Source organism: Podarcis raffonei, chromosome 3, assembly GCF_027172205.1.
Source record: "Podarcis raffonei isolate rPodRaf1 chromosome 3, rPodRaf1.pri, whole genome shotgun sequence".
Classification (NCBI taxonomy): Eukaryota; Metazoa; Chordata; class Lepidosauria; order Squamata; family Lacertidae; genus Podarcis; species Podarcis raffonei.
The window spans coordinates 41,344,793-41,363,359 of NC_070604.1; the positions used below are offsets into that span (position 1 = coordinate 41,344,793).

The following is an 18,567-nucleotide window of genomic DNA, read 5'->3' on the forward strand; positions in this document are numbered from 1 at the left end:
TGAGTGACTTTGATTACAATGTTCCAGTGATGAAAAAGAGGTAACATTTCTAGGTGCCCTTAATGACTAACCTAAAACAGTTGGCCATGGAACCAACCAGACGAGAGGCATCCATGGACAGAAACTTGGATGGTGCACAGGACCTGATGACATGCAAGATTTAAGTGTTGTGGAACTGATTGCTAAAAGTTGCCATGGTGCTACCAAATTCAACATAGATTTGAGTGGGAAATTGCCAAGGAAGCCCAAAACAGTTACTTCAAGGAAGCAAACATTGTGACTTGGTGAATTTAATAATGCATTCTCAAGAGTACCATCTCTGCCATAGTCTTGCTGAAATAAAAGGGTTAATCACTGTGCAACTTTCTTTTCCATCCTTATTAGTTCATTCTACGTAGCTGCTTAGGGTACTTTTTTGTAAGGGTAATACAATGATATATATAAAAAAATCCCGAATTCAGGTAGGTAGCCGTGATGGTCTGATGTAGTAAAAATAAATAAAAAAATAAAATTAATTGCCCAGTAGCACCTTAGAGACCAACTAAGTTTGTTCTGGGTATAAGCTTTTGTGTAAGTGTGCATGCACACAAAAGCTTATACCCCGAACAAACTTAGTTGGTCTCTAAGGTGCTACTGGACAATTTTTTTAATTTTTAAATTCATTTCAACTTCCCGAATGTTAAGAGCAAAGGAGACAGAAACATCACACTGAGGGGGCTGTTCCACAAACAGAGAAACACCACTGAGTAAAACCAGTGGCGTAGCGTGGGTTGTCAGCACCCAGGGCAAGGCAAGTAATTTGCGCCCCCTAACCCGTGGATTTGCGCCCCCTAACCCGTGGATTTGCGCCCCCTAACCCGTGGATTTGCCCTAACCCCAGATGTTGCGCCCGGTGCGGCCGGCCCCCCCTGCACCCCCACGCTACGCCACTGAGTAAAACCACTACCTAAGGAGTACCTCAGAGGCTATTGAAGTAGCTATACCCAGAATATGCCAGCACACCATGCTAACCCGCCCCACCCCCTAGTCTTTGATGCTTTAACTGTTCCTTGGCAGATGAACTACGTCTCCTGCTCAATCACTATTTGTTTAATGATACCAAGTAACATTCAGAGCATGCATGAAATCCTGCAGTCAGAGAACACCAATCTGCAGGCCACATCCAGCCATGCCTTCTCCTTGCCCCACACCACATCTTGTGGGGATTTTGATGGGATTTTTGTTGGGATCATAGCATAAAAAGAGGAGCACACACAACACCAGTTTTTTCCTAAGCATAATTACTATGCAGGGAGAGGATCTTGCTGGAAAGGGAATGGTTAACCATACTCCTCCTATCCCTGTGATCCTAGTAATAGTGCTGCCTCTTGCGGGATTTAGGTCTTGAAGAAAACAGGTGCCATTCTGGGCAAATAGGAAGCCATCAACTTTTACAGTTCTAGGTTGAATTTATTCCATTCTATAAAATGGCAGAAAATTTATCTGCTTGCAGTTTTTCTGTAAACACCACAAGTTCCTGATACACATGAATCATTTTTAACCCATTTGCAAAACTCATGTGTGACAAAACCTATGGCACGGCGGCTGATGAATTATTCAAGATAATGTATTATATACGTTCTACAAACATTCCTGTGGAACATCTTAACTCTAACTCACAAAACATAAATATGAGAGATGCAGAAATATGTGGAACTGCATGACAATTTTTCTGCATTTGCTGATGCTCCAGAAGAGGGACAGCATTTATCATATTTAGCAGGCAAACTCAAACAGCTTCACTAAACTATTAAATTTGTCTTGGACCGCAGGTGTACGCTATCTGGATCCTTTTAATTCAAAGCAGCTACATCATTATAAACAGCCCCTCAAAAGCCTGTGTGTCTTGGAAAACCTTCCTCCGACACCCTTCTTTTGGCGTGATGCGGCACAAATCTCCAGATGTCCATAGGTTAGATATAGTTCTAAGTGACGCAGGAGGGCATAAAAGAATCCTACTTCTGCCTTGTGCTACTTTTCCTAGAATGAAAACACATCATCCGGAAATTCATGTGACACAGCTCACATTGGGCTGTACTAGGATTCAGTGTGTGTGGAGGGCAAGCTGCCTCTGGAATGCTGTTGGTTCAACACAACATCTCTAGAATTAAGCTGCAATTTAAGAAAACAACAAACAACAAGAACCCTACTGGATCAGAAGACTAAGGGCTCATCAAGTCCCATTTCCCACAGCAGTCAACTACCTGCCTCTGTGAAATCCTCTGGGAGTTGTAGTCAAGCATCATTTTGAGGACACCATTTTGGTTACCCTGGGTTTACATGGTTACTTATGAAGAGATGAAACGCAGGCAGAACTGACAGCACAAGACCAGGCTGACTGTTTGTCTGATTCAGTATAAATTGTTGCTTATAGACTGTTTGTCACATTTATACCTCACCCTCTCTCCAAGGAGATTGGAGCACCATAAAATACATTAAAAATTATCTCATTTTAGCATCAGACAACCTTGTGAGCTGGCCTAGGCTGACTTTCATTGACTTGCCTTAGGTCATCCACTGATCTTCACGGCTGAGGAGAATTTTGACACCAACTTCTCCACAGCCAAACTTTAAAGTATAACACTGGGACCCCACACGGTCATTTTTAAAATACTAGCAGTGTTGCACCACTTATATCAGGAAAGATATAACACTGCCTACAGAGTCGCTTTCAAAGTCTTTTCTTGCAAGAAAAAGTGAACATGTGGCCAATAGGTTATGGGCCAATAGGTTATGGGTACTTGTTACAAAAATAATTGCGTGGTATATCGAAAGCAGGTCAAATTGTGGCATGCTCACCTCTTAGCCTATAATAAGCTTGGTGGCTTGCTAAAATTTGTTTCACTGACTCTTGAGGGCAAACCTTCACTCCAGTTGGGAAAAAAGAAGACCTCTTTGTTCGATGTTTCGCCATATCAAATATCCTTCGAATGGTGGATACTTTAGACCTCTTTGTCGTTCTTTCTGACTTTTCAGACCCTGAAGCATCTGCAAGATGTTTTGCTTCACCGCGATTCATTTTATTAGGGGTTTCTGTTAAAGGAAAGGCAAAGAGAAAAAAATACATCAATAAAATGCTATACAGTACACAGATGGTTGTGGGTAGTCAACCCCCATTTACTGAAGAATAAGGAAACAAACTATTACCTCAAAATACCAACAACATGACAAATGTTTCATTATAACTTGCCTCTGTTACAAGGAACTGGGTGTAGATCTGCTGTCTAACCTATGCATTACTGTCCACTGTGCTACATTTATCTTCTCTTTCAAGTCAAAGTGGGTTTGCCTGTTGCATCATTCAGCAGCTTATGCTTGGCTGTTTTGAGTCACATGCACTCCAGGCACTCCCAGCCCCACCAGGATGCATCTGCTTCTGGCTCATGAAAGATACCAAAGCACTGGGAAAGTTGTCACTAACCTTTTTGTGGGAAATTATGCAGGAAAGTAATCTTTAATAAACGAGAGCAGAACTTTGTACAGCGTATTTGCTAGTCTAGATATTATGCCTAACACAAGTTGATACATGACATACTAATTCAAGGTGCGTGTGAATTTTTAAGTTAACAGTAAGGAAATTATGAGCTTTGAATTTCAATGGCTGAAAAAAAAAGCTGCATTATCAGTTTCATGGAGATAATGAAGGAGCAGTCAGTGAAGTAATTATATTTTCAATTTTATTCACTGATGCTTAAAAAAAATTATAATGTTGATTTTAAATGAACTTTTCAAGATGCTTTGGAAGCATTTTTGCAGTTCTGTCTTTTAATTGCACAAGCAACCTAAAAGAAGGAAAGGTAAATAGCATCCCAATATTTGTTTAAAGACCTTCCATGAAAAGGAAATGGTAAAATGTGTAGATAATTGGAAAACTTTCTGAGGCAGAAAATATTTGTCTAGGAGGCCAACAATATGTGTGTAGCTAACTTAGATACCAATGAGTTGACTGTAGATGGTAATTGCATTTGGAAATAGTTCAAATTCAGTAAGGGGCAGAGAAAAGGAATCAAATGTCTTTCAAGAGAATCAAGCTTACAAGAAAATAAGAATATTAGGAAAACTAAGAGCTAAATATTTAGTGGAGCATGACAAGTTTCCACGTAGCAGGAATGATCTACGTCTATAGTTTTCTCTTACTCTCTGAAATGAAGAATATAGCTTCAAGCAAAGCCGTAAACATTCATTATTATGTCAGTGGTTGTTAGATAGATGAAAAGAAAATAAGAGAGAATATATGCTTCATTGTGATGATTTGGAATTGAATGAATTGAATCTGAACTGACAGGAAAAAAATTGGGGGGAGTGACACTTCCGGTAATATGTCAGAGAAAAAGTAGCTTCCTTTGTGCATTGGACTGTTGCATAATTTCTTAATTAACATTCCAATGGATGTCTTTTTCAAAACACACAAGCTGGGAACAGTTATTCCAGTACGTTTTAAGACCATTTAGACAAGTGCTCTTCCACACAGAAAGTAAAACACCTGGATAATATGAGTCTGGTCCAGAACTATTCTTTTGCACAAATCTTAGTGTTGGTTGCAAGGGCAGGGCACACACACACACACACACACACACACACACACACACTGAGCTTCTAATATCTTACTGACAACAAGGAAAGAGAAGACAACAATGTGGTTCTGCCATATTTCTCAGCTCCATTTCTATCAACAATCATTTGTTTTTCACTAACCTGTGAGCAGGCAAAATGAGCATCAAACACAAATAAAACAGTTTGCCGAAACGGCACACCTAAGAAGGAGAACCACACGAGATATTCAATAATTGGGAAGGCTTTGACAAGTGGAAAAGCAGCACTATACAAAAACTTTCAATCATAAGGCACAAATGTGAAGCATGTATGGAACAACTTCTTGATAGTTCAGTTGGCCTGAGACTCTTAATCTCAGAGTCTTGGGTTCGAGTTCCATATTGGGCAAAATGATTCCTGCATTGCAGGGGGTTGGACAAGACGACCCTTTCAACTCTATAATTCTAAGGAAGGGGCGGGGAAAATAAAACCTTGATTTTGCTGTAAACTTCTATTTAGTCTTTCCCAACCTGAAGCCCCACAGATATACTGAACCTATCAGCCCCAGCCAGCACTGGCCTAAATTGATTCACAAAAGTTCTTATTTTTATTTAGTTAGTTGTTATTTGTTCATTCTGCGATCCAGCATGCAGAATGGGCACAGCAACATGTAGGGCTGGCATAAGGGATTGCACTTTTCTCCTACTTCTTTTCCTGAGACACAGCAAACTCCATTTCACTCCTGTTGTGGAGATGACATTATGGTTTAAGCGAGTGTGAAGTATAGAAATTGTTCGTTTTCAGATTATTTCTTTTTTAAACAGAGTTGCCATGCTATTTTTGGTTGGTGTTTTGGTTTGAATCTATCAGGAACGTAGAGGCTGTTGCAGTCATAGACTGGGTCAAGTGCGGGGTGGCAGATGAGAGGTCTTAAACATGTGCTTTACAACTGGTGTACTGCACATGGACACAACCATTAAGTCCAGGATCTAAAATTACCTCACTGCACTGCTGGTTTCTTATACAGTTGTCCCTCAGATTACAAGCACCTTGGGTTACAAACACTTTGGGTTACAGACTCTGCTAACTGGGAAGGAGTACATTGGGTTAAGAAATTTACCTCAGGATGAGAACAGAAATTGCGCGGTGGCAGCGGGAAGCCCCATAAGCTAAAGTGGTATCTCGGGTTAAGAACGGTTTCAGGTTAAGAGCGGACCTCTGTAACGAATTAATTTCGTACCCAGAGGTACCACTGTATTGCTAATTTGCCATCAGTACTGGCAGCCCCCCCCTCTCCTCCCTTCCTCAATCATGGTAAAACCTCTGGCCCTTCTTCAGAATGAGACAGGGAGGCAGAAAGCCTCACGAGGTGGGTGGACAGAGATGGGTAGAGTATGGCTGGTACAGGCAGTGAAGCAAGCAAGTGGGAGGAATGGTGCTTGGTGCCTGACACAACTGTCTCAGATTGCCTCATTAAAGTGACAACACAATGTAGTTCACATGCTGGGTTGTTGTTTTTTCCTGGGCCTAGTAAACAAATCTATTATTTTTCATTCAAGATCTGTTTTTCACTAACACATTGTGAAATTTGAACTCAGGCCTTCCTAGTCCCCATCAAACACTCCACTGCAGGAATGAGGGATTTCTGGCCTGCAGGCTAAATTATGCCCATCAGGGGTTCTACTTTTGCTCAGAAAGCTGTTTTTAGCTAGCTATGCCCACATGATGGTAGGTGCAGGGCAGGTAAAGCCACAACTGCAAATGAATAGTTAGGAGCCTCAACCTTCCTAACCGGTGCTTACATTTTGACACCTTTAAATGGTGCAAATGCAAATCTCTTTGGGGTTGGTTCCCCTTAAAAATGCCTAAATTGGGGTTTCCAAAACTTGGGTCTACAGCTGTTTTGGGACTACATTTCCCATCATTCCTGACCACTGGAGACCTATGTTTGGGAAACTTTGGCCTAAACAAAGACAGTCCCTTGCAGCTGGTTCTTGCAGACGGCATAAATATTTGCTGTTAAGGACAAAAAGGAAGCATCCAGATGTTTCATTTCCCATCACTTTTGTGAACACCGCACATACTTGCTCTCACATGATCTTTCATGTACTTTTCATCACTAGGCACAGTGAAGGCCCACCCCTCCCAGACTAGGGGGAAGTAAGCCAGACAAAGGATTCACAGAAAGACGAAAACACATTCGCCTGCTTTGTGAGGTAATTGTATCTCCCCTGTAATCCATTTCTAAAATATAAATAGATAAACCCAATATCCCGTGTCTTCAAGCTCTCCACACTTGGAAAGATCATTGTTCACCAGCTCCTCCCCTATATCTTACTTACATAGATATAGTTACTAGTAATTACATACCTTTTTTTCCACCAAAGAGCAAAACCAACAAAATGCAGGCCATCACATTGAGCACCTTTTAAAATATCTCACTTGCCAAGCTCAGTACCAATATATCCTTTAAGAAGTCCTGTGACATGAAAATTACTTGTACTACTATGAATTCCCTTCCTTTCCTTCTGTAGGCGATTAAGCTTGACTCATCCTAGCTTCACATAATTCTAAATCCTTGACAGGTGAACTGTGATATACCTGTTCTCTCTTTTTTAAAAAGTCAACAGAAGTTGATTAGTAGGGTGTTGACGATCCATTCCCATTTGCACCTGATACCACAGCCAACCAAATCATTTTTAAAGGTGTAGTTCTGCTTTCTCCCTGGGGAGGGCAAAATGCATGGTAGCAGAACTCACTGTGTGTCTTGACTCTTAACCATTCTCTGAACTGTGGCAAGTTGCATAGCTGGCCTGACTCTGCATAAGGCTGCTCTCTATATTCAACTAAAGAAATACAATTCAAACACCAGAAAGGAGCAAAGGCCCTTGCTGTAAAACACAGTGCTGGACCAGCAACCTCCCATTCAATTGCTTGTGACAAAGAGGAGTATTCCAGGATTAAATAGCTAATCTGTTCACACTGAGCACATATATACATCATGTGAAAATTCAGGACAAGGATATATGAATTTGTCTTGATGAATCGGACCATATAGATTCATGTCTGAGAGTGGCCAACTGTTTGGAAGTCCACAAGCAGGGCAAGAATGTAGGGGTGTTGATGGAGCTCACCTAGCTTGTCCCAAGAAGGAAACTTTGGCAGCTCAAAGAACAGGAAAGAAGAGTTTGGATTTGATATCCCGCTTTATCACTACCCGAAGGAGTCTCAAAGCGGCTAACATTCTCCTTTCCCTTCCTGCCCCACAACAAACACTCTGTGAGGTGAGTGGGGCTGAGAGACTTCAGAGAAGTGTGACTGGCCCAAGGTCGCACAGCAGCTGCATGTGGAGGAGTGGAGATGCGAACCCAGTTCCCCAGATTACGAGTCCACCGCTCTTAACCACTACACCACACTGGCTGGTATCACAAGCCCCAAAGTATCCTCCATCCTGGATTAAAATCCAAGTCTGAGAAGGATTTCCCATTTATCCTCCACCCCACCCACTCACTTTAAAACATTCACTTGGTGGGGCAGCTTAGTTCCCTCTCTCAGTAAGAGAGGCTGCTGTTCAATTGTGCCGGGTGTAAGCATGCTTTAGTAATTTGTGAAAGGATTTAGCCCTAGAATCCATTTTTAATGTTATGACCAATTCTAGAATATGTAAAGTAACAGTTTTAAGAAGTGCTTTTGAGTATCCTGCATTGTTGAGTAACCATGTTGCATTCTACTTCAGTCCTACCACAGTTAATGGCAAGACTTGTCAGTCTTGGGCTCCATCCAGCTTCTCGCTCTCTAGAAGCACTACATATATGAGTTTGTCAATACATATATTTTCAAATAACCTCAGAAGCATGGATAGCTAATCTCCAGCCTCAGATTTGCCACATATAACAAATATTTTATGCTATTATCAGTGTTGTATCTGCATGTGACATATTGGCTAAGCATGATAATTTTGCCCTTTTACTTAGTTCTGGTTATTTGCAAAGGCATTTCCTGATTTCTGTACAGCTGTGGAAATATTCTACCCCCTCCCCAATTATAATTCAATTGTAGATAGGCAGACATCTGTCACACACCGCTGACCTTTCATTATAACTTAACATTTATGTAACATTTTTCTTATTCACAAATCTGTGCAAATGTTGACTCACTGGTATGTCTTTGAGGCACTATTCTTTCTATTAACAACTCTTTCCCCTTGCCATGCCACCTAAATTCTTTTGACAGTCCTCCTGGAACAAGCTAGCCCTCAATGTTGGTGCCCTATTCATGGCAGCACTTGATAGCATCAAACATTAGATCATTAGATCATTTCATTGGCTGATGACAAATTGATTGACAAATAGTGGATTCAGTTGAGGGGCACTGTCACAGCTGCCCATAGCAAAAAGCATAAATAATATAGTTATGTAAAATAGAAGACTAACAAAATGTAGAATGTGGACCAAACAGCTGTAGGTGATCGCATAAAACAAACCTGCTGAAATTTGAATAATTTTGGAGGAAGGGGCAATAATATCCTGAAGGTCAGCCCAATGCTGGAAAGCTATGAAAAGCAAATTATTTCTGTCCCATAAGATACTTTCAAAATGCAGGCAGGACTGCCTGATTGATTAGCAAGGCATACTGCCTTCAGAGTACAGTGGTACCTCAGGTTACATACGCTTCAGGTTACATACGCTTCAGGTTACAGACTCTGCTAACCCAGAAATAGTGCTGCAGGTTAAGAACTTTGCTTCAGGATAAGAACAGAAATCGTGCTCCGGCGGCGCAGCAGGAGCAGGAGGCCCCATTAGCTAAAGTGGTGCTTCAGGTTAAGAACAGTTTCAGTTTAAGAACGGACCTCCGGTATGAATTAAGTACTTAACCCGAGGTACCACTGTAGACCAATTACTAATGAGAAAAGGTGCATAAATTCAGAGACAAAAGCAGTATTGGATGACAACTTCCCCTTCCAAAAATTATCAAGTGGATAATTTTATTAGCTTTCTTATATATGCTGCTAAGCAAGCTAAGAACAAGAATTACATTTTCAGCTGCTGCACTGCTTGTATTTAAATTACCAGGCAAAACTAATGATGGAAAGGGAGCTTTAATAATTAAATACAGATCAGTATTTAAATGTGGCAGATGGGCAAATCCAATCAAGAATATGCTTATATTATCATATGAACATTGCAATACAGTCAGAACAAAGAAATAATACTTGAGTCTGCCAGCTGAATAAGAAAGACGTATCACTCACATACTATACAACTTGAGCAAATTTTTCCAGTAGCAGAATTTCCCATTCAGTTCAATGAAGGGGGAGGAATATTCACATTCAGAACTTTCCCTTTCTTATAATACAAGTTAAAAGGGTAGCTCCTGCTTGTGTAGAGCTTTGGCTGTGTATTTGAAGCTGCTAGAGTAGGACTAATTCTGCTCCCTTCTACTGCGAAAGGATACAGCTTAATAATAGTTTGGTTTCTCAGCCATTCATCAGGTCTCAACCGGATGTACTAAAGCAGCTGGCCCTTAGGGAATCTTACTATTTAAAATACCAACAGTAAGCACAACCAATGTATAGAGCTATACAGGCTCTATATAAATGCCATCACCCCCATTACATGCCTTGACCTTAACATTTTGCCTCTTTATAAGGCAGTTCCAAACTTATACTATGAAAGAGTGTGAAGACTAGTTCAAAGTAGGATTTGGTCCTCTAGGGAAAATAAGAAAGGAGCTGAGTTGGAAAGAGCTGGCTGGTTCTTTGAAGAAAAACATAACACACACTCATGCACTAAGCCACTTGCAACACCTTTTAAGAGAGGTGGGATAAATAATAAGTTATTAATAATAAATAATTTAAAATTCAGAAAATACAGCAATTGAAGGGACATTAAACACACTAATTATTCTCCCATGCAAGTATATATACTGAGGTACCGTATGCCCAAATATTCCTGTCTACCAACAACAGTTTTCATTTTGGTACTTGCCCCTCAAAAATGGTGGTGCCTTTTTGGTCCCCTTCTGTGCCTTTTCAATATGCCTTCTTAACAAATTGCTCACTTGACTTCCTAGGGTTACCATTCTTCAGTGACCAGCTCCTTCCTCAGTGTGGAGATGGGAGGGATATTCAACTGAGTTTGCATTTAAAGATGAACCTACCTAATGTGCCAATACAGGAACTGAAAGATAAATAGCCTTAGAAATCTACACTACTCTGTATTTTGCAAGCGAGTGAGTTTTCCAGTCAAGTAATGCTTACAAAAATGCATACTCTACGGCAAAGATTGCACAAAAAGGTTGCGTACCTTAATGAAGATACCATAAAACTGTATTATTGCTTTGCATAAAAATGTTAGGCAAAATTCCATATAGAACTGTGTGTATTAGGAGAAATTCACACTAAAACGCTGATGAATTTTCGTGATTAAAAAAGAAGAATTTGCAAATGGATGTGGAAATGTGGAGAACTAAACTTAAAATGGGAAAAAAGAGAAACAAATAAACCCCAATCCATCGATTCACTCACCCCTGCCACAGAGTCTATAGAAGTGACTTAGAATAGGGATTGTAGGCTGGTCACTTGCACATCACCGAAAAAGAGGAGGTAAAGACATTAAATTTGCACGTGTTAACTGAAATGGATATATACAAATTAGTTTAGAAATGATTCCTGTTAAATGATTGTTCTAAATAGAAACTCAGTACATGTCACCATATTGGGAAGACTGCGATCAGGTGATCTGTAAGCTCATCAATCTGTTGATGAGCAACTTCAATGTCTCTCTTTATGGTTCTTTGTCTTTAAACCAGGCTTGGGCTAGGATTGTCCTCTGTAAATATGGCCACATGACTTTCCTGGGGGAGTAGATGGAGCTTGTCTCCAGGGCACACAGATGCAAATGCATCCATATGAACACACAGGCAACTGAACAGCATACAGATTGCAATGCTCTTCTGACCGGTTTGAAGTCACAGTAAAATTATGAAATTAAAAAGAAAACACCAGACCATAGACTACAATAGAGTGAGCTTCCTGCCAAGAGTACAGTACTACTCGATATTAATTTGGACCTATTGATTTGGATCATTATTTTACAGAGGGTCTGTTATTAGCATTAGTTGCCTTGTTCTCGCACTCCAGAGTTCTCCCCCCCCCCACATTTTCCCTGTTATTATCAAGTCTCCTTGTCTCAGAGGAATAAGACACTAGTCACCATGCTATCAAGAGTCAAGCATGCAATGCCTCTATCTAATCTAACTGATCAACACAGTCAATTCAAACACTTCATTGTATATATCTTCTTTCAGAAGTAGGCAAACGGCTCCCCCCTCCTGATCTTAAAACATAATAGTTTGGACCCAGATGGATGGTATACAATAAATATGACAAGCATATCTATCATGATGACTAGTTTATCCCTCTGTCATATTTATAAGTAATACTTCAATAATACCAAAAGGTCACTCCCAGGTCTTGTGTCAGAGAACAGGTTGCATGTGTTTAACACAGCCAATACAACTGCCTATAGCATTTCCACTGTGAACAGAAAAATTAACTTGTGGAATGGCGATGAGCACTCAAAAGCTTGTAGCCTTGCATAAACAAAAGAAAAATTGTGATGAGGGCCTCTTGGTACAGATATTTTTAACCTTCTTCTTGAGGTCAGTTATATAAACAGAGATCTTTAACAGTTGCTAGTCACTGCTGAGGCCGTCAGGAGGGGAAGTGGAAAGCCAGAAGTAATTAGAATGATTTCTCAAAGCACATAGAAAGCTTTTGTGCGCCTGTCTGAATAAACTGGTGAATATTTATTCTCTGACCTAAAACTCACATTAGGCTTCCATGAACCACATGATCCTCGTATTCTTTTCTGAAAAGGAAAGGACACAATGTAGAGGTACTTGATCTCAATGTGTAAGTAATTTAGACAGAGAACATGTCCACACATTCATATGACTCACCGAATAACTCCTGAATCATGTGATGATAACATGGATGTGTGAATTATGCTTTGATGCCATTCAACAATATTGCACTGTTTCAGCAAAGGCAACACAGTGTGTGATAAGCCATCAAGCGATGGAACATCATCAAGAGATAGTACATTCACATGTGGCTGACCCAATTAAATACAATATAGGGTTTTTTTTAATGCTTTCAGCAACATTTCACCATGACATAATTTTCATGTATAACAAAAGGAGTCAATAATATTGTGACAAGAATGATCATGCATCTTATATTAGTAGTTCAGGGTGTGGAAGAAAAATATGACTAGAATTCCGCTTAGGAGGGATATGTGTATGTTGCCAGCTTGTCTGAGCAACCATTGGAATTATGCCTAATATTCATGGAGCCCTAAGAGGAAATTCCAAATAGCTTTAATGTGCTAAGAAAGGATGAGGAAGTACCATAGGTCAGTGGCACAGCACGTGGCTAGCAGGCAGAAAGACCCAGGTTCAATCTCTGGCAGCTGCAGGTTGAGAAAGAGCACTGCTTGAAGCTCTGGGGAACTGCTGCTAATCACTGTAAGGAGAAAACTAAGCTAGAGGGAGCAATGGATTTGGGCTTGGTAAACAGCAGCTTCCTACATCCCTGATGTGGGTCAAATCATCTGGAAGTCTCCTCCTAACATTGGGTGTATTTCCCTCTAATTCTCTAACAAGAAGACTTACAATTATTATTTTAGTTTATTCTTTATACCTGTGCATTGATATTTGGAATGTTCTTGAAGTTGCACCTTCAAACCATGAAGATACACTATTTCAACTGTGTCCTGGGGGAATTTTGTTGCAAGGATAACAAAGTTATTTAAATATAAGTAGGAAGTCAGTATATAAGTCAAATTAATGCTTTTGCAGCACTTTGTCCATGTATGACAGAATGTCTTGCATCTGCCTTTCATTTGGGTATCAGATTCGTTCTGAAATGGTGTTTCATGTCTGAGACCCATTATCAAAGCTAATAGTTGCTGAAAAACAGAGGTAGAGCCAAGATTAGAAACTGAATTCTAGGATGTGGCTTAGATTGCTATGTCAAGAGTAGGCCCGTATACACACCATCGCAGTAAGCTGCTATGCCATGACTGTCCACATCCCAGTGTAGAATCTAACATGACAGACCTTCCTGGAAGATGACATTACTGTTGTGGAAAGTTTCCAAAAGATAGTTGGATGAGGAGAACCTACATCACAATGTGCTCTGGGGCAGCTGCATAATTGCTGTCTCTGTCTTTACTCAAGCAAGAAAATGATGAGCCCAGTATCAAAGCGGTCCTTTCATCCGAACAAATAATTGAAGTTTCCTAATGCAACTCTCATAGTGTTAATCTCTGTCCAGGTATAATGACAACTTTCTGGCAGTACATTTAAATAAAATATATATCTGCCCAAATCTCTAGAGGCTAGCCATGTTAGCCTGCTGCACCCAAAACAACAAAGCCTAACAGTGTGGTCCTAACCATTTCGACTCAGAAATAAGTCCTATTGAATTCAACGAGGCTTACTCCCTGGGTCTGTGGAATTAGGATTGCCATCTAACAAATTCATTATGAATTTGTGGACTGCTTTGTGGACATGAAATTTATGCTATGATAAATTTGTTAGTCTTTGAGGTGCCACAAGACTCTAGTATCAAGCGGGTAGGGTAGGGGTATCAAAATATGTGCATGCATTTTCATGCCATACTTCCAAAAATGAAAAATGGGGAGGGGGAAATCACATTGGGAAGACTATAACACAAACTGACAAATACCAGCACTGTTTAAGATAAATCTTCTGATCTGTCATAGCCCCTATGAACAGAAATAATCTTGAGTTAAGCTGTCTGGTGCAGGTTCAAAGTATAAGAAAAAAGAGATTTTATTATTTAATCCTTTTCCTGTCCCCTCCTGACCCAGGTAGTTGCCTTGTGCCTTATCCTCTAAATGACGACTTCTTGAGGAAATAATTCATAATCTCTATCAGGAAGTTTCAGATAGTCACTTTCTTCTTCCTATAATGTCATCCAGTAACTCCTAATTTCAGACGGGTTGAAATCCTCAAGAATTATATAAGAACAAACATATATTTCCGTATAATAAATTTCTTTTTTTTAAAAGGCTACAAGATTCATACCCTTGTTAATTGACAATCTGTCAAATAAGTTTGTTTTAATTGCTTTAAAAGGTTCATTCAATGCAAGAGCAGTGAATCTCTGCCCACATTTTGCTTATAGCTCTTGCTGCAGATAAGCATTCACTTTTCTCTAGCATCCAGGTGTCCCAATTTTTAGAACAGTATTAAAGGATTATATTAACTGGATTGTGAAAATGAAAGATGGAATAACAAACAATGGTTTCAAAAGACAACTGTAAGTGGTACTACTACTTAGCTAAATTATATTTTTCTCTAGACAAATATTCTCAACGTTGATTCTGATCAGTGTTTGCTACAGCTATTTGAGTATGTTAGTGAATGATTATACTTCCTATTATCAGGCAGCTTAAGAAAAATAGCAGAAAAATGACTGCATTGTTTCATCTAGCGACATTATTTCAAAACAGTATTGGGAACACACTGTCATTAATCTATCCCTACTCATTTTGACAATCCAATAAAAATAGATTTGATCCTGAATCCTGTTTGACGTTTACCTGCACAATGGAGATGTCTGGTATATGTATGAAGTTATTCAATAATGAGCGAGGCAGTCTAAAATCCACTCATTTTTTGTACTTCACTTTTCATGGAAATATGTTGGACAAACCCAGAGTTGGAACGTGGACTGAATCCTTGCATTTTTAAAAAATCCAATCATAGCAAAGTGAATTTATCTATTTATTAAAAATGAAAGAAAATCAGTACACCAAATGAACTACTAAATAATAACAAAATCCCCCACCCAATTGCTGTTTTCTGTCTAGAAAGAAAAAGGGAAACATAACAGTGACAATGCTGTTTCTGTTACACAAAATTCAAAGCATGTGAACTTTTCACTTCATCGGAAGGAAGATAGCCCAGTTCTGATGTAGACTAAATGCCTTTGCTTATATTAGGACTCCATTCAAAACAAAGTGAGACTTTATTTGTTTGTTTTTAAAAATTAATTCACTGCAAAAGTAGTATGTACCATTTTATTATCATTGTTAGTTCATGCCTTTCTCAGCAAACACTTAAATAATGTTTTTAATCCCTGTACAACATTATCATTAACACATAAACACCTTGATGGCAAGTACATCTGCAATTTGAACTATAGCAGTTTCTCTTAAAATGAAATGGAATCACATTATTCACCCAAAAGTTATTTATAATTAAGCCTCACTGAAAGTAAAAGGAAAAGTTGGTAGTGAATTTGCAACTAACTTAAATGACCAACTTTAGCTGGATTAAACATTTTCAGCAGAAATCCATACTTACCTCTTCACATTTATTGCCTTTTTTGGTTTTGAGATTATATGTGTCTTACTGAAAGGTCTAAAGTGAAGTGCATCATCGACAGAGGCTAATTTGACTGAATCAGGCATACTAGGAATTTTTATGAAGGGTAGCACAAAAAGTTTCTGCAATACAGCGATATTGAATAGGAATAACAAATCCTATAGCAAAAATTACTCTTCAATGAAAGCATGCCCAAATCTGGAGTGCAAAACACATTTTAACATTCGCACAGTAAATTTGGCATTTGTTCCTCTCAGCTAAAACCCCTGCTTCCCCACCCCCAACTGAAGCATCAATGTATTTTAAGATATACTCACCTTTGCTTCCTTGAACTTGGAGCGCGAGCCAAATTATAAGAAATATTAATCCACTTTTCAGATGCATGCTGCTTTTTTATCATTCACAATGTTCAAGGCTGGTTATTCAGGAAACAGAACTTATGTTGGACTGACTTTAGGAACAAAACTTCCTACTAGCTGCGTTTCCCACCCTCCCGAAAGGGGTTGCCAAACCCCAAGTCGTTTAGAATGCTCTCTGGCCCGATGTGTAATAACAGGTGTGGATGCAGAAAACCTGAGCAAATTCTCAAGCTCACACCTGTCACCCAGAGAGAATGAAAGTAGAACTGGAGTGAGAATTTGGAGAAGAGTGACGAAGTTTAAACAAGAAGAAAAAAAAGCAGTGTCTGTTTCTGGAATAAGCTGTTTATCTGCTGCTCAGACATAATCCCTCTTATGGTCCAGCTGGAGGAGCTGCCTTCATCTTATTAACCTTCTGGAGTGGCATCTGTCAGCTCCCAGTAGACTTTCAGTAGCACCATGATAAACAACGGAAGCCTTCTTCTAGTGACCATTACCTGTCAACACTTGCCATTTGGACATCCCAGTCATGTGGCCTATGTCACATCAAGAAGCATCGGCAAATGACGGCAGTAGGAGAGCCCATTACTTTGGTGAGGTGCAATCATAGCTAGCGAACATCCTTTCAGCAAGCTGACGGTGCGGAGCCTTTCCCTTAAAAACAAACAAACCAAACCATGAAAAGGCTGCTTTAGCAATGTCTGAGCAAGCAATGTCATGACTCAGCAGGAAAGTTCTGTAGCAGTCACAACTTGGAGCATCCAATTCCAAATTAGATTAGGAGGGGGTGGGGAGGGAAAAGAAGGTTTCATGGGCAGAGACAGGAAAGTAAGAGGAATGCATTCTGCAGCCTGAAGCCGAACAAAATGTGCAATACTGTTAATGCTAAGTATTTCCATAATGATAGTTGGACCTATTGTAACATTTACCTATCCTATATTTGTGCCAGGGTACCGTTATCTTTATTTGGTTAAAAAGAGGTTACACGTCTTCCAGAAAAGCAGGGATAATGATGGGATTGGTCTTTTCATTCTCTTGCATATCTTTGTTTGCCCTGGTTAGGCTTCACACTGTGAGATTCACTGGCGGCAAGAAACTTTCCTAGCACTGCAGGAACAAGTTGCTCTCAGAACAACCTTCATTTGAACCTGGTCAGAGTTCTATTTTTACTTGGGATTTAAACAATGGCAGAAGAAAACAAAGATCGCCCTCTTTGATCTACTTGTGGCAAGGATTACAAAGCCGCTGCTGTTGGGACCCCAAATTGACCTACCCTGCTGCCTATTTTTTATTTTTATTTTTTTACAGTCTTTAGGAGTATAGATTTATATTTTCTGAACAAATATTTCTTCCAGCCTGCTGTAAATAAAGAGAGAAATTTGTGCCAGGAAATCAGCCATCTTGAACTATGGAATTCTGGATTTACTCTGAGCTACACATGAGAATACCAACAGCACTATAGCTATGGTGATATTTCTTCTTTCACAAATACTGGGAACAAAGTGAAACTCCAACCATAATTAAGCCATGTAAAAATCACAACATGAGAGGATGAAAAGACTAAGTTGTCTGTTCTTTAGGAGATTCTGTTCTTTTACACACTGCAGGAATTCTCAATGCAACATCACCTCTGCAACGACAATGAATGGATTTTCTAGGAGGACTGAATGTTCTCTGAAAGCCTTGTACTTGCTCTGTAGCCAAGATACCCATTATTATAGGATAATTAACAAAATAGATAAACATAATCATGGTTACTAGGAAAGGCAGAGAAATGGAATCAAAGTTTTTGAAGAATGCTTAAAAGCATTAGAGTCCAATACTGAAATACCACCTGGCAGAACCAAAATTTTATTATTAGTTACCCAGTACATATTCAGAACACAATAATCTACTACTTAGCATATTACTAAATTAATGTGTGTTTGCACAAAATTACTTCGCACCAGCACTCTCTCATCAAACTTTACTATTGAGATTGTAAGTGCATTAAAATTTACCAAAAACTGATAACATATTTTGCAAAATTTCCATATTGCTAACTTTAATAACACATCATACCATTAGAAAAGCCCATACAAAACACCTACACTTCATTAAAATGTATATACACACACAAAACAACTTCCCATGACAGCCACTGGAAGTTTGGGCAGCACATTGATATGAACAGCATTATCTCACATGGGAATAAACTCAACTGAATTTAGTGGGA

At 39.4% G+C, this 18,567-nt stretch overlaps 1 protein-coding gene across 5 annotated transcripts in view; it reads right to left on the reverse strand.

Annotated features, from left to right (window-relative positions):
- IMPG1 (interphotoreceptor matrix proteoglycan 1) overlaps positions 1-17,070 on the reverse strand; it is a 71,653-nt gene extending 54,583 nt beyond the window's left edge. For 3 of the 5 annotated variants that reach the window (XM_053381316.1, XM_053381315.1, XM_053381314.1), the window contains exons 1-2: positions 16,311-17,070; positions 2,839-3,072 (exon numbers count right to left, since the gene is read on the reverse strand). In XM_053381316.1, the coding sequence (XP_053237291.1) occupies positions 2,839-3,072; positions 16,311-16,377 (301 nt within the window). In that variant the 5' untranslated portion in view covers positions 16,378-17,070. The remainder of the gene's footprint in view (positions 1-2,838; positions 3,073-16,310) is intronic. The other 2 variants (XM_053381319.1, XM_053381317.1) reach the window with 2 other exon arrangements.
- Positions 17,071-18,567: the final 1,497 nt, after the last annotated feature.